This window comes from Trachurus japonicus, chromosome 19 (genome assembly GCF_045865225.1).
Source record: "Trachurus japonicus isolate A0001 chromosome 19, Traja_1.0".
Lineage (NCBI taxonomy): Eukaryota > Metazoa > Chordata > Actinopteri > Carangiformes > Carangidae > Trachurus > Trachurus japonicus.
This window is the reverse complement of record NC_140925.1, coordinates 21,532,075-21,554,506: the sequence shown is the minus strand read 5'-3', so window position 1 is coordinate 21,554,506 and position 22,432 is coordinate 21,532,075. Positions and strand designations below refer to the sequence as shown.

The window sequence follows — 22,432 nt, the reverse complement described above, 5'->3', positions numbered from 1 at the left end:
TTGGACCGTAAACTCGTGGGAATTCTTAGTTCCTGATTTCCTCTTTACAGTTGCAGCTTGTTTAAAATGTCCGGTGGTCAGGCGTGCAGTAATTTGGCTCCGTTCAGCGTGTTGCACAAGTTTTTTTTAATGCAGGCCAGTATGCCTGGCGGTTTCTTGGAGAGGCAGTAAGACAGGGCCATTTTAATAAATAAACCCTTGGGGCAGAGGGAACAATGGATAATGCTTGGCTGCTCCCTTCACTATTTTCTCTGCTGCCTTTCCCTCACTGGATTTTGATTTCAGCACAGTTTGTTTGAATTGGTTTTTTAAAGATATGGAGCGATGGTAGATTATCTACCTCCCATGATACAGCCTAGTGGAGGGGCAATAACACAAGAAACCCAGAGTATATGAATAGCCTCTGTTTGCCGAATGCTCTCCTCCCACCTCATAGTTATATGGCGGATGATGCCGTGAGATATTAAATGGGCTGACGGAGTGCTTTGATGTTCAAGTTCCCCTTCATATGATAGTGGGATATGCCTGATGGTATGGGCTCCAGGGGAGGGGGAGGTGTGGGGGCGGAGGGGTTTGTCTATTCCCCTCACTGGTTGCAGAGATGTGAAGCAGGGTAAGGGAAAAAATGAAGGCTGCGTGGTGGAGGAGGGAAAGGAGCAGGGGCGAGGTGCTGATGGGAAAGAGACGAATGGCGTGCCAGTGTCAGAAGTGGTCATGTGCTGAGGAAAGACTAGGGGAGAATGAGAGGGAGGATGGAAGGGAGGGCTTGACTGATTAACCTGTTTACCTCCCTGAAAATGCTCCAGGCGCCATTCTGATTAAAGTTCAGTCTTTCATCTATCATCGCCGCAGCCGCCTTGAACCTTCAGAGCTGCCGATACCAAACGCAGTCAAAAAACGATCGAGCCTACAACCCGAGCCACCTCCCAACAGCAGACCTCCTGTTCCCACCCGACACCTTCATTTGCATCTCATCCTTTCTTGTCATCTCTGGACTTGTCAGGAGCCCACCTCCTTGTGATTGTCTCTTCCTTTTCTCTCACTCTTTCTTCCGCTCACATGCTGAGTCTGTATGTTCGCCTCTCTTTATCTGCTCCTCCCACTCTGCTTCTAAGCTTCTTGCTCTCAAGACTCGCTGAGAAGAGGAGCTTGTGTGCCTCAGTCTGTTTCCTCCAGTGACGTTCTTTCCCATCTCAAGGCTTTTAGCACCTCCGGCATAATACGATTACACCCGTTTGGGGATGTGATATTGTCAACAGCTTTCTATAAATATCCCTCCAGTCCAGTCGCGGTAGCACAGCAGCGCTACGAGTGGACTGGAAACAGCGATGGGCACAGGCGGTGCTGCACACAATGTTCTGGCCACTCAAGCACAAATGTTAGCCCTTTAAAAGCTTTCTGCACCGTCATAGGTCCAGTGTTTGTGAGGACAGTCAGATGGGGAAAGTAGACGACAGCGGTTGGCAATTAGGGCCCAGGCGTGGACCTAAGGGAGTTGGAGAGGATGTACAGGTGCGGTGGAGATGCCAGCCTGTTTGAAAGGAGGAAGAAAAACAACATCAGTCATTTCTGCAAAAAACTAATAATTTTTGTTCAATTTTCTAAGCCATCTAGCAGTAATTATGACCATCAGGAGAAAAGGAGAACGTCAGAAAACATGACCATAACTGCAGGAACTACTACTTAATACTCCACAGCTAAAATGCCTCACAAAATGATTATGGCTAATGAAAACAGGAGGTTTAAGGACACAACAGTGTGTCCATATATTCTCACTGCTCCTCAGTATCATAGTTTCTGGGTTTGTGCTCACATCTGCTATGTTTACTAGCTCCAGTTCAGCACTGGAGCTGTCCATACGACGGGTGATGAAACTGCCTTTCACATAGTGCAGAACCAGATTATTAGACGATAGTTTAAATGAGTTTCATATTTATATGGTACATGTGCAGCAGATTTGAAGCATGGTTAAAAATGTGTTTATAGACACATAAATGAGTATGTAGAATTTCATTGGCAGAGTGTCAAATGGTTTTGGTGTAGGGTTGGGTTTGCTGACACTCCCTCCACCAACTGTGTTGGATGCTTCCGTCATGGAAACGTAAAAAACGCGAGCCTCTGGGATTTCAGCGCATCCTCTCCCAGTGTTGATCTTCTTGCATCTCTCTTGTCCCTGCGTCTCGGCGATGGGTGGCAGAAAATTAGGTCAGCGCTGTGTTTGATCACGCTCTCGCTGATTCCCAGGGAGCCATCCCAACAGCTTCGTTTAAAAAAAAAAGCTTCTTCTTTGTTTTCCTGCTCCTCTTCCCCCTGCCTTCCCATAAGCCTCTCTCACTCACTCACTCACTCACTACCCTCCATCTTCTGCCTCTCCTCCCTGCCAGTAAAAGGCTGACTGAAAACACGTGGGCATCGCCCCGTCTAGCCGTCCCTCAGCGCACAATCCCTGGTTGTCAGTCAGGCCAAACAGAAAAACACAACCAGCTTTCTCTGAAGTTGTGCTTCTTGTTCTGTTTCCAAACTGTCAAGGTTGATATTGATACCATTTGTTTTGCATTTTCACAGTTTGTACTACAAGGAATGGATTTGTTGTGTATATTTCCCATAGATATGAGTAACAGAGTGTTGCTGAAGGTTGGATTATACATCAATATGTACAATGTGAACTGAACTGAATAGAAAATGTGAGGGCTGAATTCACTGCGGATTTCCACATGTGTATTTATCAACGTAGCTGTCTCTCTTGTCAAACATAAACACACAAAATGTGATGTGTGGTGCTTCTGATGTTCCACCCTGAGCTAAAAACCCTCATATGCACACGCATTATGCACATCTGTGTACACAAAATTAGCTTAGGGAGTGCTATTACTGGCCTACATGGACCCTAACCCCGAGGGCAGCCAGAAAGGTTTAGGTGATTTCACTTCAGCTTAGACAGCCTATATGGTGTTACAGCAGCCAGTGATGGACTGATTTAATCCCACTGATGGTGCTTATAAGACACAGGAAGAGGGATAGACACACGCACACGTGCACGCGCACACTCACGGTCAGCCTTCATACACGTGGACATAATAGGGATTGTGTGCACGCGCCTATGTGTGTGTGCAAAGGAGAGGTCAGCAGGGCTAACGCAGTCCCCTGGCTGTTCTCAAGGTTAATGTGGGACTGACAGCGGCTGCTATTAGAGGCCTTCAGATGGTTTCCACCCCCTATATGCTCAGCTGATTCATCCTGGTGGCAGCAGTGCATTAAGATGTAACAGCTTCACTCCCGGGTGTCACTCACCACCACTTTAGACAGCGCCTACATCATAATTTTACATTTCCTATTAACTCCTATTGTCTGCGATGGTCCTCTAAAGGCACACGTGCCACTGTTACTGCCTCATTCTCACACATCTCTCAACCTTTCCTATATATCAGTATTTCATGTCATCCCATTGTCTGTTAATTGAAATACCTCAGACATTGTCTGTATGGTCCATTAAGGGGACGGGGGGGGCATGTAGGGGGGGCTGCGTTCCTAAGTGTCACCGCCGCCATAGGTACGAGCTCGTTCATTTTCATAGTCTTGTTTTTGACTCGTACTCGTACATTGAGGTGGGTCTGCGGAGGGGAAAAAACAAAACACGCCATCAAGAAGAAATGCACTCTGGCATGTTGCAGTCTCACCCAAACCATCGCAACCTCATTTACATTTTAATTCAAAGACATTAAGCAGATGCTCTTATCAAGTGTAGGTTGATGTTCAGTGTGGCGCTCAAGGACGCCGGGGTGAGGAGGGGTTGCACAGTCCAATGAAAACAGTCACATAGACATGTTTTCAGTTTTGATGCTTAAGAGTCACATTTTTCACAGGTTTCTATTAAAGTCCCATTGCTGTGTTTTTAGTTTTTCCATTTTTTCCAATGACCAAAGTGGAAGTGAGTACAGACTGACAGGTAGCCTCAGTGGATTCAAGACTGTACTGCCTCTGGAAAACAGCAGCAGAGAGTGAAGTTGAAAAGCATGTGTACCTGTCATTATTTAAGGTGCTGAGAGTGGATTATTATTGAGGAGCTTGTCTGAGAAACGTAGCAGCTTCTTGACTTACTCACTATTTGAATGTTGTAAAGCATCATGATGAGCGAGCCTGGCAGAGAGTGGAGTGGGGGGAGGGGGGAGGTGGTGGCTGGGCGCGCATGAAGAGTGATGATGTTGTTGACTCACTGTCGGCCAGATGCCAATCAATCAATTAACCAATCAATAGTCATCTGGTGAGCGCCCGAGGACTCTGGGGAAAATCTCCCAGAAACAGTCGAAACAATTACTTTTCGCCTCCGCCGAGGGCACACACACACACACACACACACACACATGCACGCGGCGCGACACATGCACGCGGCGCGCACACACACACACAAGCATAAACATTACACGTACACACATACAGATTCATACATTTGTACTTATGCAGGCTTACATGTTGAAGTCAGTGCTCCCACAGCCGCCTCACCACAGCCCCCCCCCCCCCCCCCCCCACACACACACACACCCAAACACCCAGGCATCAGATTGCAGTGCCATGGGAGAAAGAAAAATGAGTAAATTCTGTCTTTCCCCTCATCCCTCATCCCCTTTCCTCCTCCTCCTCCTCCTCCTGCTCCTCTTTTCTCCTTCTCTCTCTCTCTCACCCCTAATGGAAAGCAGCATTCCCTGGCTGCCGTCAGCAGCTATAGCCGGCTACACTATAACACAGTTAATAGATAGGCCTGGCAGCTTATGGAGCCCATGCATTTTTAAATGTGAGTTTTATGACTCCTGGAGAGCAGGCAAGGGAAGAGAGGGAGGCTCATGCTTGATATTTGTTCCTTGAGTGTGTGTGTGTGTGTGTGTGTGTGTGTGTGTATGAGAGCATGTGCCTAAAGAGAGAAAAGGAGAGAGAATATGGAGGGCAGGAGCAGGGGAGAAGATGAGTATCACAGTTTCCCTCTTGTTTGCTTTCTCTTTCTTTTTACTCTTGGGAGGTTATTTTCCTTTCTTTATTTTATTTTATTTTTTTGCTTTTACCACCGTCTCTCTTCATTTCTTTCCAACGCTCTTGCATGCTCAGTTCAAGCGCACGCACACACACACCGACACGTCTAGAAGGTCACTCTGGTCATGAACCCTGTTATTAAACAGGATATAGATGGATCCAGCTGTTGTTTTTACATTTGTATATTGTTTCTCATGCTTCCAGATGTCAGGTTGATATGCATATGTATTAGTGTGTGTGTAATGTATGTTCTTAATCTCCCAGCTTTGGTATTTGTACAGTGACCTCTGGGCTTCCTCATGAAGCTCAATCTCATATAAACACACACACACACCATGAACGTTAGCCCACGTGTGTGTGTCCTAGAGAGGTCATAGCATGTGTGCCATTGGTCTGTGGTGTTTGTCCGTGTCTGCTCTGACCCACAAACCCGGTGCCTCCGCTCCACTGTTTCATATGAGCACAAACTCACATGAATACACAACCACACACACACATAGCAGCAGGCAGCGCTCTGAGTGATCTCGCTGTGCCCCACATACGGCTCCTGTTGGCGTGCTTGTCGCGTCGATGCCACCAGAAGGGAGCGATGGAAATATGCGTTTCTCTTCCCGTTGGGGGGGGGGGTGACATGCAGCGTGAAGAGTACTTTGCTAAGGGGGGTTGAATGGGGACCAGTAGCACAATGAGCAGCAGAAACTGGGTGATGTTGTCATGTGACGTGTCTGCAGCGGTGGCTGGCCGGCTGCTGGCCATCACGCAGCGCAGCACCCAACTGACATGGACATTTCATCCCATATTGACATGTGGGTACAACCATTACAGGCTGCTGATTTACTGCTGCTGCTGCTCAGCCTGCTCTGTTTTACAGCCAACACGTCGTCACTCCCACACTCACACACTTCTGCGAATGACACTAAAGCTTTGCTGCTCAAAATGAACAATGGAATATAGAGAATAGAGCGTGTTAACTAAAATACCATGCAAAGATATGAACTATCTTCCAGAGATAACACCTCAGTGTGATATACAAGAAGTATCAACAGAATAGTGACCGTTAGACCTGCACGATATCATCAAAATGTGATGACACTGTTCAGTATCACAATGACGATATGACTTGCAATAAAAAAGCAAATATTTGGGTGTTCATATTAACCATACAGTTCCTGTGTCATTCTGAAACTGACTCAATAGTGTGTTGATCAGACACAGATGTGGCAGGACTTCCTTTTCCAGTTTACTGGCAGATTACAGAGTGGGTGAGTTACTGGCTACTGGAAACAAACACATAGACACAGAGAAGATGAAGGTGAAGAGGATACATGTGTTTGTTACTCCTCTTCTTATTTAGCATATGAGTTTCTCCATCGGCAGAACCAAAAATTCCGCGACAATAAAAAAGTCTCATATTAATGTGGATGAATCTACGTTACCACTTGTTAATGGGTCTATTTTCGATAAACATATCGTTTAGTCTCTATGGTTATTTTGTTATTATTATTAGTGGTGGAAATGCTGGGCGAGCCGACCAGCGTTTCCTTACTTTGGGTTTCGCGGACGCTGCCCGGCGAGTCATGAGAATAATGCAGCCGAATCGCCGTTTATGGTCGGAACTACGACGGTATCTGATCGTCTTTGAACCTCCGACTTTCATTCTTGATGAATGAAAACATTCTTGGCAAGACGTCCGTCTTTCGCCGGTCCAAGAATTTCACCAGGCTCATGGTAAATGTAGTGTAAAAACACTTCGCTTTCGAAAACTCCTCGTTGTCCCTTTAAAGCTACCTGAAGGGTTTTTTAAGTGCTGGACCTTTAACTTCTTTTATGCCGGTTCGAGTCGTGCACTCATCGTATATTTACCTGGGAGAGTTCTGGCTGATCCCCTTCCTTTGTCTCTGAAGAGGATATGCAATTGGCATAACACTGTTGGGTCCATTGTACATACCATTAAAGTAAAATGTCATATTCAAGGTGGATAAACTTTATATTGTTAAAGCAGAAGTAAGCGATCTGGTCGTTTTGGCTAATGCTGCGTTCCAGGCAGGCTTTTGAAACCGTAAATTACAGCTCGTACCAGATTGAACTGGTACGACTGCACAGGTCGGAAAAACACGAGTTACGAGTTTCCTTGAACGCACCATAACAGTCCTCGTCCCTACGTCACCACATTCACGGCGTCCCTTGGCTGCACACACAGCCCTGCATGCCGTTCTCTCTCCTCATTGGATAAAAACTGTAGGATACGATAAATATTTTCTCCTGGGCTCAGAGCAGAGCAGAGGGACTGACAGACCCGTGTTTCGGTCCAAACACTCTATGTAAGTGATTGCTGTCGGAAGATATAACTATTTAAGACTTATATTAACACAAATAGATCACTTACTTCTGCTTTAAAGCAAGACTGAGTATTAGAAACGTAAAATACCTCAACAGCATTCAAGGTCCTCATCTCACTGAAACTGAGTTTTGCTACAATACAGCGTGGCATCATCTGCAAAGAGGCTGAGAAGAACTACTTGAATGTATTACTCTTTGTATTCATTCAAAATATAACTCTATGGCAGCTGTGACTATTGAACATTTGCGTACTTTTGTCCTGCAAATATCGACCGTATTGTTTCTGTAATCCTGTGACAGTGTTGTGTTGCTGAAGGTCATGCTTGAACAAATGAACCACATAGGTAGGGGATCTTTTATTGGCGTAGTATGGAACATTTTCTCATTGTGCCCCTGTCGGTGTGAGAGGCAGATTAATCTCTCTATGCGTATAAAGTTTAAACACACACAATGCCAGATCAGTCAAGTCATTTAATTTAGCCTTCTACATACAAGATAACAAATCCCATGGAAATACAGTGAGATTTAGGCCCGTGAGTAAAGCCAGTGTTTTACTTCACATACACACACACACGCATACAATACACACCCCTAATGCACAGATATAAACAAAGGACAAAGGAAAAAACAGATGCTAATACAGAATAATAAATCACAAGTCGCCTTTGGTTTTCATGCTGTTATTGTCAGCTGGGCTGCCTGGAGGAACCACACACTGTCCCTTTTTTACGAGGGCACACCCACTCCGAGGAGTAGATCTTGTTTGATCCTCCAGCGGGCAAGTGGCGGCATAAACAGGAAGGGGCCCTGCACTTCAGTACGTCATTCACCCTCGTGTCATTGGATCTTCTGTGTTGAAATGTGCTGAAGTGTTTCGCATAACATTGTTAGTCCAATATCCTGAATAGGTACACAAAGGTGACACAACCTTATAGGAAGGCACACACACACACACACACACACACACACACACACACGAAGATACATGCTGAGGTTGAGGATCCACACACACACACACAGACACACACACACGCATATACATACATGCACAGTTGATTAGTGTGTGTTGGCAAGAGGAAAAATGAAACATCCTCTTGAGCCAGCTGTGTTCTGTTCCCTTATGAGAATAGAGAGTGATGTAAATGTCCTGGTAAAGGTGTGTGCAGCCGTCGGTGTTTATGCATATGGAATATGACAGCTCAAGTGTTTTGACTGTAGATGTTTTGGTTGTGTGTCTCTGTGTGTGCGTGTGTGTGTGTGTGTGTCAGCTGGTAGGGGGCATTGAGTCTGTTGGAGTCCTGCTCAAAAATATGGATTTCATTTGCGCTGGGCCTCTCCCGCTAACTGAAACAGGGAGGGGTGGACTTACAGAGTCACTCTACAGCCCCACACACACACACACACACACACACACACACACACACACAGTCTGATACATGTGTTTATGCATGTTTGGACACACTCAGCTCCTTTATGTACAAAATGCAGCATTATTCTTACCAGCTAGGAGAGAAGTGGACTCTCCGCCTTCACAGTAATTAGTAACTCAATTTTCCATTTCATCCAAATGGCCTCCATTTTCTTTCATGCAATAATCATTCATTTTATTCTAAGTCCACATTATTAATAAGATAATTAGTCAGGTCTGACCTAACAAATCTGTCTCCTAGTTGTAGAATTGCTATTGCTATGTCTTTTGTACAAAAGGGATATTGTCCCAGCTTTCAGCCTTGTATTTGATGGTCCTCCTGTAGAAAACAGACCCATAGTTACATTTTATGAGGTGACCTTGAGCATTCATTGTAGTGATAATAGGACCAAAGGAGGAACTATTCAATTGACAGTGGTTGAATTGGTTGGATGGGTCAGCGTGACATCAGGCTTCAAGATGAGTGTTGTAATTGATGGCAAAAAAAAAAAAATTCTGACCTTAAGAAAGTGCTTATTCTAACCAAAACAAATCTTTCCTCAAACCGAAGCAAGTAGTTTTGTGCTTATACGGGTTTTTCCTGCACAGAGAATTTGGTGGCGGCTGCCGCTGCCAAATGTCTTACCACCAGCAGCCTTAAGTGGGTTACCACCACCTCATTTTAATCCAGGAAAAACCCTGTTGAACCAAACCATTGGCCCAGTTCATTGGTCATTAGTAAACACTCGGTTGTTGCTTGTGCGTAAGTCAACAGTCCATAATAATAGTTCACTGCTGAGCAGGTTCCTCCAATTCAACCCTATAAACTGTGGTCACCACAGTTTTCTTCAGCTCATTATGTCATTTTAATTCAAATATTTGCTTCTTCTCTGTTGCTGTTTCTCTTAGCCGTCTTAAATTATTACATGAATATGTTTGGATTTTTAACAAGCACTTTCAATAAATCAGTTTGGCCTAAGGGAAATTATGATTTTTTTTTTGTTTGTACTATTCCACTTTTTGAATGCCTAAAATGATTCAAGAAAATGACTTAATAATGAAAATGATTGTTGGTTGCAGGCCTAATTTATTAGGTATTTTCATAGTTGGGTCAATGTAATAGTGCAGTCAAGTCATACACAGGCCACAGTCATGTTGAGGAATTTAGTGATAATTGTGTGGTATCATAGAGACACTGGCTTCTTCCCTTCAAAGCAAACTGTAGCCTTTTCATGGGGATGCTGTCAGTAGGCATCCCTGGGCCCCCCATTTCTGTATGTGGGAAAACACAGCAGACATTACAGCACTGTTTTATTTCTTCCTTTCTTTCTTTCTTTGCAAATCTGAATAACACATCAAAGACCGCAATCCTGAGGTTTTTATCTGATAAATTATTGAAGGGGTTTAGTAAAAGACCTAAGGAAACCAGAGATTGTCAGGACAGTACCAGAGGGCTGGCGAGGCAGGACTGAGGGAGTGGAAGCCATGTGTGACTGTTGGGAAAGAATAATATGCACTACAGACCCCAGACCACAGGAGGCATGACTCCCTCACCACCAGGAAACCTCAGGGCTTTCTGCTTCATGTTCTGTTTGCTCTCACTTTGCTTCTCATTTAGTCCCTGCACCTTCTGTGTGCACACTTCTTTTCCTCAGTGCTGCCACATGACTTTCTTCTTCCTTACCGCTTTGTTCCCTTTGGAGTTTTTTTTCACCTCTTCCCCCCCAGAAAGTTTCTGTGACTCTATCTGTATTGCTCACTTCCCATGTCCCTCGGTCCAGAGCACGTTTAGCCTTTAACTCCCTCTCCGCGATGGCCTCTTATCCCCTCCCACCCCGCCTGTCTCATTTGGCTCCCTTCCCTCTTTTCTTTTCCAGCTCTCTTGCTTTCACCTCTCCACTCTCTTCATATTTCATATTAAGCAATCCTTTCCATGGAGCCAGCTGTGTAAACAATAGGGACCGGCCCTTCATGTTTTCTCAGAACGAGAGAAAAATGCTGGAAAAACCTGGACACAAGGAGCTCGCCGCACGCCGTCCGCGCTGATGATCTATGGCCCTTTGTCTCTCTGACCTCCTTTGAGCGCGAGTGGGACTTTCTGGGCAGTGTGTTGGTTTTTGTGTGTGTGTGAGGCAGTGTGAAGCATGCGGGGCAGTGTGTTTATGCGGGTGTGGGAGCTTCACTGTTACCATAGCCCCCTGCAAATATTGACCGAGTCCAATAGCTACAGTGAGTAACTCGAAAGCAAACGCTGCATGTCATGCTCTGCCAGATAATGCTTACATTTTTTCAGCAATGCCATTCTCACTGAAAATAATCGGACTTGCTTAATGCATAACTTTGCAAGAGCACCCCCCCCCCCCTTCATATAGCATTTAATTTGTGATATTGATAAACAGAAAGTAATCTCAGCTGTGAGTCGCGTTGGAGCTGACCCATATTTAGCAGAAGCACCGCCTCATGCTATCTATAGGTCTATAATCCGTCTACCTATACTGCTGGCAGACTGTTTGCACAGGGATGTTCCTAGAAGCTGCTGGTGTTCCCAGGATTTAACACTCTGCATCTGATACTCTTTATTTAAGGGGGTGGGTGGGTCGGCGGCCAACTTTAGTTGTGGGATTTTATTGACTTTGGTTGACACAGTTTGCTAGTGTGTGCATGTGTGTGCGTGTGCATCTGTCAGGGTTTCGCTGTGTCTGTGTGTTTATGGGCCCATATGCATGCATGCATGCAGGTGGGCAGATGGTCCAGTTCTGCACGGACAGCCACAGTGGTGCTCATTTTGTGCGAGGGAAGAAAGCTACCATCTTAACCTGACACACACACGCAGCTCATCTCTAGGTTTATTTTTTGCAGGTGCAGCGCTTGCTGGCATTTGAGATAATTAAAGGCTGACCTTTCTGAGGTGAGGCAGAAATGTCACCCAGCCTGCTTCGCTGACAAGTGGATTCACCCTACAGGGGGCCTTGGCAAAATGGCTGAGGATTCTCACCGCCCCGGATGCATGCTTAACACCTTTTGGGCCTCTTGCGGCCACACTCTCCGGCTGTCACAGAGACTCAGCCCCCGCTTCCTGCTCTCTCTCAGTCACAGTGCCACGGCTAACTATGATTCTGACCATCTCAGAGTAACGCTGGTGGGAGGAGCGCTGAGTTGGAAGTATTGTTGGGTCAGACAGCTGAGAGGAACATTTGCGTTACAATTTACTTATGTAAAAGAAGAGGAGTAGAAGACCAAGGGATTAGGAAATAATCCATAATACAGTGTAATCTCTACTTTATAATAATCCTGCAAAGATGAAATGAATTGCAGCAGCTATTTTAGTTTCTTTAGATCTCAGACCTTATTTCACTGATAGTTGGAAACAGTCGATTTTAGCTTATCTTTTCTATCTCAATATTAAAGTGAGTGACTTAGAGATTTTCCACCAACTCCACTGGACAGTGGTTTATGACTGCGTCGGTCAGTCTGTCTGCTTGAAAATAAAATGTATTAAAGGGATAGTAGCATTTTTTAAAAGTGGGGTTGTATGATCTACAAATAGCCCCTAAGTACTTTAATTGCAGTAGAAGACTCTCTGCACTCCTCCCATTAGCAACGCCAGCCCATAATAGCCCTGCCCAGAGATTTACAACATACAGTGTTGTGAACAGACCCAAAGAAACGGCCTATTTTCACGGCCTAAAAGAGGTTTTACCTGGAAAAAAAAATTATTTGGACCTAACCAACTGCTGATCGGCGGGCGCTAACCCTGGGCGGAGGGATACATGAATTGGTTCGGTCCAAATAAAAACTGTGTTTTTCCTGCACTTTGAGGGGCTGGAAAAAATTATATTATAGCGAACAATGGAACTGTGTATTTTTTTTCAGGTAAAACCTCTTTTAGGCCGCGAAAATAGGCCGTTGTGTTATGTTGTAAATCTCTGGGCAGGGCTATGGGCTGGCGTTGCTAACGGGAGGAGTGCAGAGAGTCTTCTACTGCAATTAAAAGTACTTAGGGGCTATTTGTAGATCATACAACCCCACTTTAAAAAAATGCTACTATCCCTTTAAAGTGACATTTAAGAGACAGACCAACAAACTGACCGACAAAATGATGCAAAAATGTAATAAATCCTAATGTATATCTATATTTTCTTGCAATATTAAGAACTATCACAATAATATTGGATTGTGAAAATATCGTATCATGGGGCCTCTGGTGATTTCCCAGTCCTACCTTATAGTATCACCACAGATCTCTTGGAACCTTAAAAACTAAAAAAACTAACCAGCTGCTGCAGCAGTGGTGGAGAATGACAACAAACCAAGTATCAGTGCACTTTTGCACCTTTGTTTTTGTGAGACATTTTAAAGTGCTGAATCCATAACATCACACCTCCATGTCACACACATTCCTTTTCTAAAAAAAAAACTTCCTCTGAATGATTTAAAGCTATAATAGTGAGGACGGCTCACTTCAGCAAACTAGTTTTGGGAATTCTTCCAGTTCTGGTTCTGTCTTAATGCATCTCAGACATCATTTAGTAAAGAGTAATAGCTGAGGTGGTGCAAACTATTAGTGACCTTCTCTGACTCCAAGCTTCTCACTAGCCTTGCAAGACCCTTTCTGTCCTAAATAATTCACCTCTATTAGATGAAATTCCGTGTTGGTGACTTGTCAAAGTGTCCCACTCTGACTCACCCCCTCCCCACTCCCCCCTCCCCTCTCCGCTGAACATGTGGTCTACTCTTTATGCAAAATCCATCCCATCCGAGCAAGTAATATACAGTAAATGCAGTGCACTGTATGACTCTCCCTCAGGGCTCAAAGATGACATGCAAATGTGGTTCAGGGCACGACTTGGACACACATAAATAAGCACACACACACAGGCTACATGCGTGACCGCACACACCACCCACTCGCACAGATACTTGTTGATATATACACACACCTACCTTAAAAAGAAAACGCACACACGCAGGGGGTGTCACGCACACGCTCTCAAAATGAGCAGTCGGGTACACATTCATGCGTGCACATTCGCTCATTCACTCCCGTGACGTCCTGTCTCACTTCTGAAGTGTATATCCGCCCACGCTGCTGTCCTCATAAAAATTTCAATGCATCGTGCTTCAGCGACTTCCATTATGTGTACCACTGCGAAGCCATACAGGCTGGAGTCGCAGCTCACTCTGCTGTTAGAGACTGACAGTCCACTCAGCGCTAGCAGGCTGCAGCCTTCCCTGTGGAGTGGCTTCTGTATAAAATCCATGTGGGTTTTTATTTTTAGGCTATTACAGTGAAATTCTTATGTCATCCGTCTCAATCTGAAACGCTGAAGCACTGTGATGTTATTTGAAACGGCAGGTGCAACACATGGGCCGTGCTGAAATGACATGTTGAGTGTAGGAACAGCGTTTATGAAGTCGTGGATATCATTTAACAACATAATAGCAACTGCCTTGATAGCCGCTGAGTTATGTGTTACCTCAGGCGTCGGCTTTATATATGTGAGCAGCTTAGCTAATTGTACTGGCAGCTACCAAACCTGTGGTAGATGCAGCATTAACATAAAGACGTGGCTAGTTCCACTGAAGCCAGCAGCAGCAGCAGCAGCAGCAGCACGCAGCGCTGGCAGGCAGCGCCCACATCACACATCATGTGCGTGTGCTGAGGTGTTTACGTTTAATATCGTGCCAATTGTGGCACCGTTTGCTTGTCAAACCCCTGACAACAGTGGGTGTGTGTTTGTACCCTCTGTCCCTGACCTCTTTGAACCGCTACAGGCACACGCATCGGTGGACGCGCACGCACTGAGCTGTGTATGTGTTGTATGTGTTCAAACATCCAACATCTCTCTATTTCTGTACACACCAGAGTCTATATGTTGTGTGGCGTACTTGCCGTCCCCCTGCGGCTGTGTTTACCGCGCTGTCCGCTCGTCCACCACGACCTCGGCGCTGCCATTTGCCGCTTTTTCCGATTATTAATTCAGCATTTGCTGTCACATCCCATTACGCTCTCTCTCTTGTGACCTCCGACCCTTCATTCTCTCTGCCTGCTACATGCCAAACACACAGAGTGAAGACCATGTGACCCAGATTGTTTGTTTACTTCGCCTTCCACTGTAAGTGATCACATACATCCCCTCTGGAGCTGACCCCCTCGCCTGTGTGCTCTTCAGTGTTGAAAGGAGTTTAGCAGATATAGACGAGCCATATAATGGTCAAAGAGACGGATAAAGCTATGAAGGCTGAGGAGGAATTGTTAGAAACTTGCTGAAAGGATGTCCATCAATGACTCAATTCGAAGGCCCAGGGTCTCTGTGCACTTCTATAGACTGCACCTCATCATCTTTCTATACCCCATCCATGGGTTTTTTTTTACTCTACAGTCATTCATATTTCAGCTACATAGCCATCTATGCAGTGCAGCAAGTGTTTGAGTCTTTTTCTTTATATGCACATGTAAGACCAACGCAGAGAAAGTTTGTGTCTTAGGTCTTTACACTTCATCATCTTCACTGTTGTTCATTGTATTTCAGTAATGCACATTTATATAAGAGGTTTCCTGTTGGCCTTGTCAGTACTGGAGAACATCTATACTACAAGTGACAAGCAGAAACCATACAACATAATGTAATCAACCGCTCCCCTTTCTTCTCCTCTGTATCAGTGACCTTGTGTGTCGCTTGTATCATATAGGACGCATACATCATGATCATACACTACAGTGGGAGGCACCTGCAGCTGAGATTGGAGAGCGCCCGGACAGAAAAATGGAGGAGAGATTAGTGTGTTTGCATGAATGCAGTCGTCTGTGTGTGTGTGTGTGTGTGTGTGTGAAGGGCATCAGGAGCAAAGAGAAGAGATGTGTGCATGAGGAAACATGGAGTAAATTATGTGTTTGTTCCAGTGTTTATATGTACATGTATTGTCAGCCCACGTACATATACACACTTTTATGTACAAACTTCCAGTGTGAGTGTGTGTGTGTGATCTAATTTGAAATGTTGCATGTTTACACTTGTGCGCAGGGATTTCAGCCGACCACAGCTGTTTGTGAGAAGTGTGATTGGTTTGTGTACGTTGACAGGAAGGAGGATGTGGAGTGCGTGTCAGCAGCTTTACCCAGCTTTGGCGGTGCGTGTGCAGTTTTCACAGCAGATTATACTGACCCCAAGTTATGCCTTGATTCCTCGCACAATGGTGTGTATGTGGTCTCTGTGCCCTCGCATCGTACGTGTGCGATTATGCAAGTGCTCGGTTACGTTGTGTGTCTGTCCGTCCAGACTCAGTTATGACGTGTGTGTGTGTGTGTGTGTGTGTGTTTGAAATGCCTCAGCTGCACCAGTCAGACATTGTTTACGCATCAGAAAATGTTTGTGTGCTCACAGCTCCAGACTCGAACCCTCAGTCATGACATATTCCAACATCAAGATTTGATTGTAACTGAACAGAAACTTGTATTAGGATTCATCAATATTTAAATTGTTTAAAATTAATTTTAAATATTCAACAAAATTCAAATTAATATCTATTTTCAACCTTTTTATGTTTTACAAGTTTTTGCACAAGGACAATAGTTGGTTGGATGCTTTCCAGCACAGATACGATGTCGATACTTCATCAAAGTGAAAGATGTTTCTCAGTTTCTTCTTTTAAAGGCATAGTTCCACATTTTGGCAAATTGGCCTGTTGCTATAATCCCTATAGTCATAGCAGTAGGTTTGTTACCTTTAATTGTCAGTGCAAGCTATTTTTAGAACGGCGGAGCAGAGCAGCGAGCTGCTCAGAGCTATGCAGGCTAATGGGATTTCTTGGTTTCCCTCATCAAACTCATGAAATACACAATCCAAAAACTCCAAAACGCTTTCGTGGACAAGTTGTGAGCTGCACATTCACCACGCTATGAGATAATAACACAACGTTACGAAACGGAGTTGTTTTCGAGGTAAATACAGAGACTGCTTGCTGAAAAACTGTCCCTGAAGGCAACGTGCATCAGCGGTTTTGCATGAATTTCCCTCTAAAACAACTCTGTCTGGTAACATTGTGTTATTATCTCATAGTGTGGTGAATGTGCAGGTCACAACTTGTCCACCAGAGCGTGGATTGTTTTATTTGATGAGTTTGATGAAGAAAACCAAGAAATCCCATTAGCATTCGTAGCGTAGCTCTGAGCAGCTCACGGCTCTGCTCCGCCGTTCTAAAAACAGCTTGCACCGACAAATAAAGGTAACAAACCTACTGCTATGACTATAGGGATTATGGCAATGGGCCAATTTGCCAAAATGTTGAACTATCCCTTTAAATCAAAGACTCAGTGGACGCATTGACTGCCTTCAGGTCCTGCTCGTCTGTTTCTATCCCTGGTTGCACCAGAGCGACGGTATTTCTTTCTGTCTGCTGTCACATCAGTGAAAAGAATGAAATCTGCCTCCACCACAACAAACTTGCCGGGGCTAAGTGCATGGTAATGCGCCGCGCCGCCGCTTATCACTGGGAACGGCCTCACGGTGCCCACACTAGATGCCGTAATGATAATGTTGAGGGAAGTGGCCCATTTCCAGCCTGTGGGTTGTCCCAGTGTCCCTGTGAGTTGTAGTTCCTCACTGAAAGACCCAGTTCAGCATCTGTGGCCTCTGGGTGTTGCATTAAAATATATAGAGCTTTACATCACTTCACCGTGTATCTTTGACAGTGCTGATGCATTTTACATGATCCGGCCAGTGTGCAGCGCGGAGTGTATGGAGGCCTAGGTTCATAATGGTAATGGTTGTGTATTACTTTGTATTATAGAAGCAGAAATAATATTGTTCCCTTTAGCTTGTAGCTCTCTTTTGTTTTAATGGGTGGCTACTCAAGAGGAGGTGTGGGGGCGGGGGCGGCCTTTAAAAGCAAATAAAACTATATCTAACTCCCGTGGGCTTTTAAAAATGCTAGTAAAGCTTTCGGACTAATATGAGCGCACCCTTCAGCCCGCAACCCCTGACCACCACACACACCAGCTCACTGTGACAGCGTGACTGGAGAGCACTTTGGCAACAATCAATAAAAATACGGCGCCTAATAGAAGACCGAGCCAATAAAATCAGCTCTCCATCTGATTAACAGACATATCAGAGCTCCGCGTTCTCCACCTGCGCTATGTACACACACTCACACACCCACAGGCGCATGGTTTTACTGCAGTTTGGTAACTCATTCCCGTCAGTTCACTCATTTTTCTTACATGATGTAGGCACACACAGTCTCGCTCACATGCTCACACATGCACAGGTCATGCACTGCACTGAGCCCACATGGAGTCGCAGTCGGAGAGCAGTTTTCTGACAGTTACGCCACCGACTGTCGTACTGTTCTAAAAGATGGTGATGAAAAAGCCTCTTCTACAGCGGTTTCTTCTGTAGTTCCTGAATATTGTATTACACGTCAGACGGCTTCAGTGAAAAACGGTGGGAAGAGATTTGACAGCAGCGACAGTGATTCTGATCCCATAAGGATGAACACTATCAAATATACAGATAGCACAGAGAGCAGAGAAACAAAATAAATGTAGTGATGTGTGACTGAGTTGCTTTTACTGACTATTAACTGTTAACTAACCAGATTAAAATGTTGTATTAAGAATAGATGAGTGTCTGTAAGCAAAACACATTGAAATCTGAGTGCTCTGTGTATCAAGTGCATAATGGCCTCTCCTGCACAGCAAAATATTAAACGAGTTAAAATAAATAGCAAATAGCATCGAGGCTTTCTAATGCATAAACAGATTAACAAAATGAAAACACATCGAATCCTCCAGCGCTGTGTAATGAAACGCACTCTTCAGATCTCAACCCAGCCGAACACCAATGGAGAGTTTGGACTGTTATTATTAAAGCATCAAATTAAAGAATATCTTTTGTAAGAGAAGGTGTTTATTTCTCCGGCAGACTTTCAGAGACTGTGTGCCGGAGGATTTTTTTTTTTTGGCTGGCTCGTCTTGGCCAAACACTTTCTGGAGACACTTAGTGTTGGTTTTTCCTTTAATTTGTCACCCGTCTACACAAAGCTGCCGCCAGTGCGTCCCCCTCACCTGTCATATCCCCATGCTTTATCTACATCATACAAGTGGGAACAGGCACACAAACATGTCTGACTTGACCCCTCTCTCTTTACAGGAGTTCATCCATGATGTCCTGGTGTGATTCATGTTCGAGTGCCACATTCCTGAGCAGCAACGCTGCTCATGCAAAGACACATTCCTCCTGCTTATTCAGTGTGTGTGTGTGTGTGTGTTGCAATGTCTTTTAGTTTTACATACACTGACTCAGTGAAGGGTCATTACAGTCAAATATAAATTATGCCCATGTTATGACAAGCTGTTTTAAAGAAATAGTTTCTCCCGCACTCCTGCGTATGTTTTAGTGTTAGTGTAGCACTTTGTGATAATTGTGCGCTCTGGGTGTATAGCTGTCAATGCCCTCATGTGAGGTCATGCTTTCTGTGGTGATTACAAGTCTCTTTGTACCAGTCTTAGTCTTAATTTTGAAGTCGAGTCTGCAGCAGAAATCTCCAGCGGTCCCAGAACGGTGCTTTACGTCTCACCTCTGGCTTCTGCAACTGGTGTAATTAGCAAAGTTTTTCTTTTGTGTTGCTCTCTCCATTTATCTTTTGGCTCCTCTCCCAAAGTATTTGTAGTGTGTTACTGTTAATGAGCGCGCATATGAGCACACAAAGCTGCGAGGAGACATCACATACCCACTGCTCTCTTCACAGTTTTAACACTCCATTAGATAATTAAGGCGGATGGGGTGTTTTTGTAACATTTCAGATGAGACATTACCATTAATTAGTGTCAAAAGAAAAGAACTGTTTTGCTCAGCCACTTAAGTACAAAGGGAAACGATCTCTTTACCTTGTCACTGAAGCACTAAATGATCTCTCTCTCTCTCTCTCTCTCTCTCTCTGTTTTCCTTCCATAGGCAGCGGCTGTGCGACGGAGGAGAGGAGGCCCGTCTAAGGAGAGGAGCTTTGTTTTGGCATCATGTGATCGGCGCATTCCCTCGGAGCACTCTGCAGTGGAAGAGTAAATCTGCGCTCCCGCCGAAGCTTCGCAACCACTAGCGCCCCTATCACCACTATCGCCACTCCTGACTGCAGTCATCAAAGTCACCTGCTCTTGACTCGACTTGCCTTCTGTCTCTTTTCTCCCTCTTCATCCTGAAGATAAGGAATGGCTGTGCTACTTTCCAGCCTGCCCAACGCCTCTCGCAAATAAGGCCTTTCAGCCTGTTTCACAATACCAGAGAAAGGAAGGCTAAAACAGTCCACAGCCCCCTTTTATACTCTCTACCCCGTGTCTCTTTTTTTATTTTTTATCTTTGTGTCCTCAGATACTCAGTCCTCAACACACACATTGACTAACGCTGCTGGATTTTTGCCTCTTTAAGGACCACTTTCCAAGCCATAAGGAGATTTTTACAAACTTCACCCGGCAGCCTTTTGGAATATCTCCTCATCCCGCGTTCCCTATGGGGGATTAATTAATCGCAGGAATCCACGCGGACTCGTCTGTGGCTCTGTTAGTTGAGGTGGTTTTCAGTGAAGTCTGTTTGTGACTGGAGGGTGGACTGAGCCATCATGGCTGGGAAGGGCAACCCGGTGCCGGGCCCCCACCTCAACGGCTTCCCCATGCCCACCTACTCCTACTTCTTCCCCCACATGCTGGGCAGCCTGTCGCCCCCGGCCCTGCCAGGACTGCCCCTCAGCGGCTACAGCACGCCTTCACCAGCCAGTGAGTAAACTCTGACTTCATCTCCTTTGCTGGTTGATGTTCAGCCTTGAAGTGGAAGTGGTCTGTACCTGTGTTGAGCTCTAACTGTCATGCCCGTTGGTTTTTGAGTGACAGGCAGAGGGGGAGAGGATTTACTTCCCTTTGTGTGTGTCCTGGTTTTACTCTGGAGGCTGCAGCTCACCGTTTCCTCTCCTACTGCGTGCGTGCACATATGCTTGTGCTTGTAAAAGGACACTTTCATCTCATCCTGTTTGGATCATTCCTATGTGAAAGACGTGTGTGTTGGTAAACAGAGAGCGCCGCGCACACACACACTCTCTCCCTCTCTCTCACCACACACGCACACACACACCCACATCGCCTCCAGCGCTGTCCTTAATTTACGAGCCCACACACATCAACACTCACACACACACACACACACACACACTGAGACGTCAGCGTGGATCACAAGGAAATGAGGCAGGACAGCCAGAAAGCAGCATTGCTTATTTGGGGAGCACAAATTTGGCACGTGTTGCTAAAATAAATCTGAAAAATGCTATCATTGTAGCCAACCTTCATGGTGCGACTCCTTTGTACTATCAATCATGAGCCTCAGAACTGACGTGCAAAGTTGCTTATTTAAGTCAAACTAGAAGAAAAGCAGTCTTCATAAGGAAAGAGCAGCAGCTCTGTAGTCTATTATTTATACCCAAGAAACTTTGTTTGAGGCTGAAGAGCGGTGGAGGAGCTGCTCAGATCTTTTACTCAGGTAAAAGCAGCAGAGTTGAAACTTCTGCCAGATGATCACGAAGCAGAAGTCTGTTACTAATCACATTTAATGGCCCTTTTCAGAAAGAAATATGAATATATATTATTATTGCATTACTATTACTGATGCAACACCCAATTGCAGCAGCTCAAGTACATGCTGAGATGTAGTTAATTTTGTAATAATGTACCATATTCTACTGTACGAGCGTGTGTTTGTATTGTAAGAGTATCTTAGTGATCAAGTTATTGTGTCAAGGCTTTTCTGGGGATGAGCTGTCACACCATGACAGAAAAACACTCGGAGCTGCAGCTTTCACCAAGTCACGCACTGAAATCAGAATTTGACACAAAGATCCTTGAAGCATGTCCATTTGTATTGGAAAGTGGATGGAATTACCAACAGTGCACTGCGCTACACATTTATGACAGAGAGTAAGAAAGAAAAAAAAAAAGAGAGAGAGAAGGCTGTTGCACCGTGTCCAGAATGTAAATTGAAAGTGATTTGTAAATGCAGAGGACAAATGTACAGGAGCAATGATTAAAATGTATTGAAATCTGAATGCTCACACACCACTCTCTGCATTGCACAGTAGACTGAGTTACACTAGGAAAAAAAAACAGGCAGATAATCAATTAAACGGCAGCAGCAGCAGCAGAAATATGAAGTTAAAAAAAAGCAGTACAGTTGGTGTTGCAGATAAACAGTGTGTGTGTCTGTGTGTGTGTGTGTGTGTGCTGCCTCACAGGTTTCAGGGGGTCAGTGTGTGTGTGTGTGTGTGTGTGTGTGTGTGTGTAGGTTTCAGGGGGTCAGTGTGTGTATTGACTTTCTATCTGCTGGAGTTTGCATTGGCAGCCGACGTGGAGGGAAGTGAAGAACAGTTAGTGCCCAGCCCAGTCACTCCCACTTCCCCAATAGCAGATACCCCACCTCACTCACAAAGACTGGAGTTCCTGTCAGATTCCTCTTTTTTACACTACCGCAAATTTGTGTGTGTGCAATGCATGTGTGTGTGTTTGTGTATCTCTGTGTGCGCTTGTGTGTGTCCACTCTCCCAGTGTTTGCCATGCAGGGCGGCAAGGTTCCTTCCCTTTTGCCTGGACAAACATTTCCTGTCTGTAAACACTGGAGAGCCAGG

General features: G+C 45.0%; 1 protein-coding gene across 6 annotated transcripts in view; it reads left to right on the top strand.

The window, feature by feature from the left end:
- Positions 1-22,432, top strand: part of raraa (retinoic acid receptor, alpha a) — a 146,742-nt gene that overhangs the window by 47,387 nt on the left and 76,923 nt on the right. For all 6 annotated transcript variants that reach the window (XM_085761704.1, XM_085761702.1, XM_085761699.1 and 3 more), the window contains one exon: positions 19,729-20,540. In XM_085761704.1, the coding sequence (XP_085617830.1) occupies positions 20,387-20,540 (154 nt within the window). In that variant the 5' untranslated portion in view covers positions 19,729-20,386. The remainder of the gene's footprint in view (positions 1-19,728; positions 20,541-22,432) is intronic.